Source organism: Nicotiana attenuata, chromosome 7, assembly GCF_001879085.1.
Source record: "Nicotiana attenuata strain UT chromosome 7, NIATTr2, whole genome shotgun sequence".
Lineage (NCBI taxonomy): Eukaryota > Viridiplantae > Streptophyta > Magnoliopsida > Solanales > Solanaceae > Nicotiana > Nicotiana attenuata.
The window spans coordinates 53,543,992-53,551,331 of NC_031995.1; the positions used below are offsets into that span (position 1 = coordinate 53,543,992).

The 7,340-nt window shown below is 36.3% G+C and overlaps 1 protein-coding gene across 3 annotated transcripts; it reads right to left on the minus strand.

The window, feature by feature from the left end:
- LOC109229108 (E3 ubiquitin-protein ligase Praja-2) lies at window positions 2,671-6,767 on the minus strand. Of its 3 annotated transcripts, none has more exons than XM_019394432.1 (3): window positions 6,526-6,767; window positions 6,202-6,287; window positions 2,671-4,556 (listed from the first exon to the last, which is right to left on the minus strand). In XM_019394432.1, the coding sequence occupies exon 3, from the start codon at window positions 4,554-4,556 to the stop codon at window positions 2,901-2,903; it is 1,656 nt and encodes a 551-aa protein (XP_019249977.1). In that variant the 5' UTR covers window positions 6,202-6,287; window positions 6,526-6,767; the 3' UTR covers window positions 2,671-2,900. The 3 variants fall into 3 exon arrangements, with proteins under 3 accessions (XP_019249977.1, XP_019249978.1, XP_019249976.1); XM_019394433.1 differs by having other exon boundaries at window positions 6,202-6,267; window positions 6,526-6,589; XM_019394431.1 differs by lacking the exon at window positions 6,202-6,287.

Genomic DNA, 7,340 nt, shown 5'->3' on the forward strand with positions numbered 1-7,340 from the left:
TGTTACTCTTATCCTTGTTAGCAATTGAATTTCGGTTTCTTTACATTCCTCTCTGGTATTCTGTTGTTATCTTATACTCCCCGCAGCATGCTTTTCCCTCCCCTCTTTAACTGTAAATATCTGCCTTTATTTTCGCTGTATATGATTTAACTGCACAGGTTTATTTGGTAGTCTGGTCCTAATCTTGTCATTACTTCGCCGAGGTTATGCTAGACACTTACCAGCACATGGGGTCGGTTGTGCTGATACTACACTCTGTACTCATGTGTGCAGATCCCGATACTGTAGCTTTCGGACCGCAGTGAGGTTGCTGCTTCCAGTTCATCAGGTAACCCGAGGTAGTCTTGCAGGCGTCCGCAGGCCTTGGCGTCTCCTTCTATCCCTTCATTCTGTTTCTTTTATGTACTTCAGAGGCAGCGTTGTATTTATCTTTCGGACCCTTATTTGTAGTGTTCTTAGACAATCTGTGAAATTGTGACACCAGTTCTGGATAGTCTATGTTTAAGAAATTGTATTGGTGATATTTTAATAGTTATAATTTGTTCTACCGCTTGTTTAATTCCGCTGATGATATAATGTTGATTCATAACTGTTAAAGGATTAAGAATGAGAAAAAGGTAAATATTTGAAATAATTGGCTTGCCTAGCTTTCACTAATAGGCGTCATCACGACTCCCGAGGGTGGGAAACCCGGGTCATGACAAAAAATTCATACTAAACTTTTAATATTAAATATCGATTTTTCTAATATTTAAGACATTAAATTCTTGATCGATTGCAAGGTCTTATATATTAGTTATAATATATTCGTAATGTCATTAACAAAATATAAAGGAGAATAGAGATTTTAGTTTGATCTACTTGCGACAATCTTCTAAATTTAGTTATTATCGTCATCTTCTAATCAATACAGCCATTAAAAAGTTACATCAAAATTGTCAATATTAAATTATATATAAAATAAGAAGAAAAGAAAGTAATTAAAAATAGGTCAATTTAAAAAATAAATAAAAAGAAAAATGTAGCTATGATATTCGAGTGGGCTAATATTCTAGTGAAGACTTTTTCGACTTTTTAATACCACGCTACCTTTTTTTTTATTCTTGGAAAAGTTACTCCTAAATATTAGGCATACTAACAAAAAACTTGCACGAATCATGGAAATCTAAACTACATTAAGTATATTACTCCTATGTCTTTTTAAAAACATTCGAGTTATATTCAAATAAGGAAAAATATATATCTATATAAGTAAAATTCTACACGATATTAAATTCTTTAATATTAAGAGTTGTTACAAAGTTTAAATAAGGAAAGGTAATTATTAATTTAAAAGTTTTAAATATTAAAATAATAATTAAATGACAATTTCATCCAATGCGAACTCTATTTTTAGAGGGTAAAAAAGGCGAACAACATTTCGTTAAGGTCCTTCGTGCTTTTAATATAGTATAGAAGTATAGATTTAATACCACGCTACCTTTTTTCTTATTCTTGGAAAAGTTACGAGGAAAAGAAAAAGTAGTACTCCTAAATATTAGGCATACTAACAAAAAAACTTGCAGGAATCATGGAAATCTAAACTACATTAAGTATATTACTCCTATGTCTTTTTAAAAACATTCGACTTATATTCAATTAAGGAAAAATATATATCTATATAAGTAAAATTCTACACGATATTAAATTCTTAAATATTAAGAGTTGTTACATAGTTTAAATAAGGAAAGGTAATTATTAATTTAAAAGTTTTAAATATTAAAATAATAATTAAATGACAATTTCATCCAATGCGAACTCTATTTTTAGAGGGTAAAAAAGGCGAACGACATTTCGTTAAGGTCCTTCGTGCTTTTAATATAGTATAGAAGTATAGATTTAATACCACGCTACCTTTTTTCTTATTCTTGGAAAAGTTACGAGGAAAAGAAAAAGTAGTGCTCCTAAATATTAGGCATACTAACAAAAAACTTGCAGGAATCATGGAAATCTAAACTACATTAAGTATATTACTCCTATGTCTTTTTAAAAACATTCGACTTATATTCAATTAAGGAAAAATATATATCTATATAAGTAAAATTCTACACGATATTAAATTCTTAAATATTAAGAGTTGTTACATAGTTTAAATAAGGAAAGGTAATTATTAATTAAAAGTTTTAAATATTAAAATAATAATTAAATGACAATTTCATCCAGTGTGAACTCTATTTTTAGAGGGTAAAAAAGGCGAACGACATTTCGTTAAGGGTATTCGTGCTTTTAATATAGTATAGATAGATAGATAGATAGATATAGATATAGATATATAATATATAATATATAATATAGATATATGATGATTGTTGATAATGAAGATATTGATCATTATTCGTTGTTTGCTGCTTCATATTCTAAAAGCAACTTGTGCTAACTTAGAAAAGTTCATATCAGAGATGGACTGAGTACCAGTTTGTAGACTCAGAACAGAAATATCATAATAATTCAAATATGGCAAAAGCTTGACGTTCTGGAAAAGGCTGTAAATGGGAAGATCTCAAGCATTTTAACCAATAACCAGTATATAACAGCTCGGAGTCCGTACTGCCACAGGATGTGCAACCCTCAGAATCTGTCCAAATTTTGGGTGGTGAATATTAATGGAAATGTGAAAAGCGAATCAACTAGTAAATACAAATTAGCATGTCAACTGAGGTCATCTAACCTGCCCTGATTTATTCAAGAGCAGAATAAGCTCCCACATTGAATACTGATGAGATTGACAAAATCCAAATACAAACCGGTGTGTTCACATCATAGGACCTGTATGGTCCGATAAAACCTTTTCTTTGAAGCTTTACCAATCTAATGATCAGTAACATGTTAAAACAGACGGATCAAAACTAACAAATAAGAAGTTAAAACAGAGACCACCATTTCCTGCTTCGGTTATTAACCTGCTGAGAGGGAAAAGATTGATTTGTACGTCTCCCTTGTGAGCAGAAAATAGGGAGACTAAGGCTCCTCTCCATCAATGGGTTACCTAACCACAACATCAGAACAACTCCAACAACACCGACAACAGGAGCAGCAGCTGCAAAAAACCATCTTCCTCGTGTACCCTCACTACCAGATTGTTCATTGACAGTGTCATTATGGATCACTTCCGCTGATTCTGCTCCACCATGACCATATTCATCATTTTCTTCACCATCAGTGCTACTAGAAGAACCATCTTCATTTATTTCATGCTGTGGGATTCCGTGAGCCATCAAATTGCTACTGGCCCTCTGCTTTCTGTACTCATATTCCAGGTCATCAGTTGGAAGTTCATAGCGGCAAAGGGGGCATGAATTTCTTGACATTAGCCAAGGCAAAATACAGGAGGGGTGATACAGGTGAGAACAAGGAAGTTGGTTTACAACTATGCCAACAACAAGAGAATCCTTGCAGATTGCACAAGTCAAACTGTCAAGCTGTTTGTGGTCTTCTTGAACAACCAAACGTGGTAGATGATTTAAAACAGAGACAGCTGCAGGTGGTGCTCCTCTTCTTAAACCATCTGCTTCAGAGAGATGCTCTAGTAACTCCTCGAAAGTTCTAGCATCAAGATAGTCACTGGAATCAGTCCGCAGTTCTAACTCCTGTGAGTTGGCTGACATGTCAGTAACATGTCTTTGACTGCCCTCAGGAATTCTGAAACGAACTGTACCCTGAAACTCAGGAGAACGTAACTGTCTGGGCCAACTTCCAGGGTGACTGCTTTCATCAAGGCGTAATGACCTTTGAAGTTGAGCTCTAGCATCAAGAATGTCTACCGCAACAGTATCAACCTCCTCCAATTCATTGTCATCTTCTTCTTCCTCCTCGTTATCAGAGTCCCAGTGATACATACCAGCACCCATTGGGTCAATATCAGTATCAGTTTCAAAGTCACTTCCTTCATCTGAGTGACCAGAATGATCATTATCAAGGTAACTATTACCATCAACAGAAGCATCAGAGTTCGCTCCATAAGCACTATACTCAATTTCACTATTAAAGTTCCTATACCCATTGAAGGTGACATTTGATTCAGTCTCCCCAAATAGAGAATCAGCACCATCACTTTCAGTGTCAGAATGAACCCTCCTCCACCTCCTAGACCCACTTGGAGTGGTTCGAGAACTGGTGTGCTGCACTGACCTTAAACCAGCATCTCCTTCTATTGATTGATTATCATGCTCTAGACCATTGGCTGGGTTTTGCCTTGCCAAATTTATCATTTGTGAGAAGTGTTGAGAAAAGAGATTCTCAATGGACTCAGAACTACTGTACATCCTTCTTCTCGACACAGGCGTCCTCCTTTGATAATCTCGCATGGGTGTCCCAAGATCCTCCAGGAGTAAAAATTTACAATCAGCACATATATTTATTGCTTCAAACTCACCAGCCTCGTTATCTGATATCAACAATCTATGACATAAAGCACATGAAGGAGCAAGTCCAGCTTGGCCAACAGCCAAAATGCTACTCATGTGGCCAAACGCATAATCAGAAAATTCAGGTGAAACAGCATCTGAGTTTGCATCCATCTGCATAAAAACAGAGAGTGCAAGATGAAATCAAAAAACAGATGAATATTCAGCAACTGAAACTTGCACAAGAGTAATGTTTTAGACAAGGGAAAGAACAGAAAATACAACTGGAAAGAGGAGCCACATTCAGACGAGTTAGACATGATGAACTATCTTCTGCTGCTTGAGAATTAGTTCAAAACTACAAATCGTACATGGTTCAACAGCAATGGGGGACTTGGCTGGCTAATTTATAACCCCTATTCTATACCGAGCTACAATGACATTTACCTCCAAACATTGCTCAAAATACAGAAGAGATATATGTATGATGTATTTGCATGCTCGTGCATGATGCATGCATATTTGATGGCTACTCCTTAGAATAACTCCAGAATGACCTTAAGATAAAATTTTACAACTAAAGAACAACAACCAACAAGCTTGTTTGAATTGAAAAAGCTGGAGATGCATAATCCACGTCAGTTTCGTGGATATGATCTATTACATATTCTGAGTGCTTTGGGAAGTTGAAAGTTGAGGATGGAGGCTACCGTCTTTGCCACTGAGATTTCGCATAGGTTTTCTTTCCAAAGGCAGAATAGATACTAAGTTTGAGAACCTTCTCCTGGTGAGTTTGTGGTTTTCATTCAGTTTAACTGGTTCCGGATGGGGCTGGCTTCATTTGTTAAGCGGATATCCTTCTTCCAATAAATGATTTCTCCTCCTTGAAGTACCCTTCAGTCTTTGGAATACAACAACAACAACCTAATTGAATCCCACAAGCGGGGTCTGGGGAGGGTAGTGTGTATTACCCCTACCCTGGGGTAATACAACCAAAAAAAAAATTAAAATTGAATATAATGTCACCTTTCCCAAACACAATCAAGTTGCTTTGATGCAGTTATTCTTCTATGTTGACCTATATGAATGATTGCCAATTCACTTAAACTGCCAAATGCTGCTATGAATACGACCACGTAGTCACATTGCACAAAATTATCCAAATACATCCCTGTCTACCACAGCCACCATTCAAAGGCCATCCGCTTAAGCTACCAATCTTCTTTAACAAGCACATGGATTATTTGTTTAGAAATAACTATCCACCATAGAAACATCAATCACGATCCAGAGTTTTCTTTCGAAAATAGGGGGAAGAAGGCCAGTCCTCAATTAACTCATTCTTCTGGATAGCTGCTTCACAGATTAAGGATCATCAGAATTAACCTCAGTTGGTGCTCATTCCAGCTTCCTCATTTTCCCATAATCTTTACCATGGAAGTTCCAATATAATGGCAAACTGATCAAGCTGACGGTTCATTTTTTAATCTAACCACTGATCAATTGCCAAAGTTTTCATAATGTAAAATCTCACTGATCCTCTCATCTATGTCTTGACAGAATAGAGACCATTATACCCCTAATAAAGTTTAAGACAGATAGAAGGCAAAAGGGAGCAAGATAACAATTAAACTGTTTATAATTGAACAATTAGCCAAAAAGAAGGCAAACTAATTCACAGAGGATCCAGGTGTAAAGGAACTGGCAATTTTTGCAGGAAGCTAAATTATTAGACTATGAAATCTACAGAGCACATTTGACAATACACACACACAAAAAAGCACAATAATTTTGTGAAAAGGAATAGGTAAATACACACCAGATATTATGGGTGCAGTCTACCGATCGTCAATTTGTTAATAGAAGAAGCAGCACAGTCGATCTCCTAAATTAAGCAAAAAACAACTGAGGCAAAAACAAAAGGAGAGGATAAAGGGTCAATTCCAGCTGCAATGAGAAAAGACAACGCGCTAAGACTTGAAAATTTTATTTACAGTAACAAAAAAAGAAGCAACTTTGGGAATTAACTGACAAATATAAGTTGTTAATAAGCAGAATAACATCAGAATTGAAGATTGTTAAGTAACACAAAGCCAAAAAAGGAAAAGAAAAATAGTGAATCAGAGGAGAAATTAGGGCTTACCCAGAGAAAAGCAGAGATTTTGAACATGAAAAATGAAGATGAAGCATGAGATGGAAAAAACGGGGGGGGGGGGGGGGGGGAGCCCCAGCTTAGGAAGAACCAGTCATTGGTACAGTCATTGGTGTGAATTCCGCACCCCACCAAATACTAAAACATTTTTTTCCAGGACAAGATACTTTTGGGAGAGAGAAAAGATAGAGAAGCTTTCGTCCTTTGAGGGCTCCTGCGCAGGAAAAATACAAATGGAAAAAGAGATTATAAAGTGAAAAATTAAATTCTTACGGATAATATAAAAGTTCAAGTAGATAATCAACCAGACTACTAAGACCTTGACTTACCAACTTCAAATGAAATAAAGAAAAGAAAACTTCAAATGAATGTGATATAGGTATGAATATGGTCCAATACATAGACGGTGTCTTTGAGCTTGTCACGATTCTTCTTTATTTAGATATTACTCATTCCGTTTCAATTTTGATGAACTAGTTTGACTCGGCACGAAGTTTAAGAAAAAATAAGAAGACTTTTGAAACTGATGAAGTCTAATACCTGACAGACCTCCCCCTCGGCAACCTCAAACCAACTGAACCCTACCCCTAGCTGGCTGTGCGGGTGGTGTAGCTACTGGTACTAAAACCATAGGCAGTGTGCTCTGCTGTTGGACTCTACTCAGAAGTCTGACGCAATCCTCTTGAGATGACTCAAGCCTCCACACTCGAACAACCCTTCCTCAAATGAGGCTGCTGACCCTGATAACCCAAATAACTGCCTATGGAACCCGCGCAGATGGAGCACGATAAGAACTCTCGGTCGGA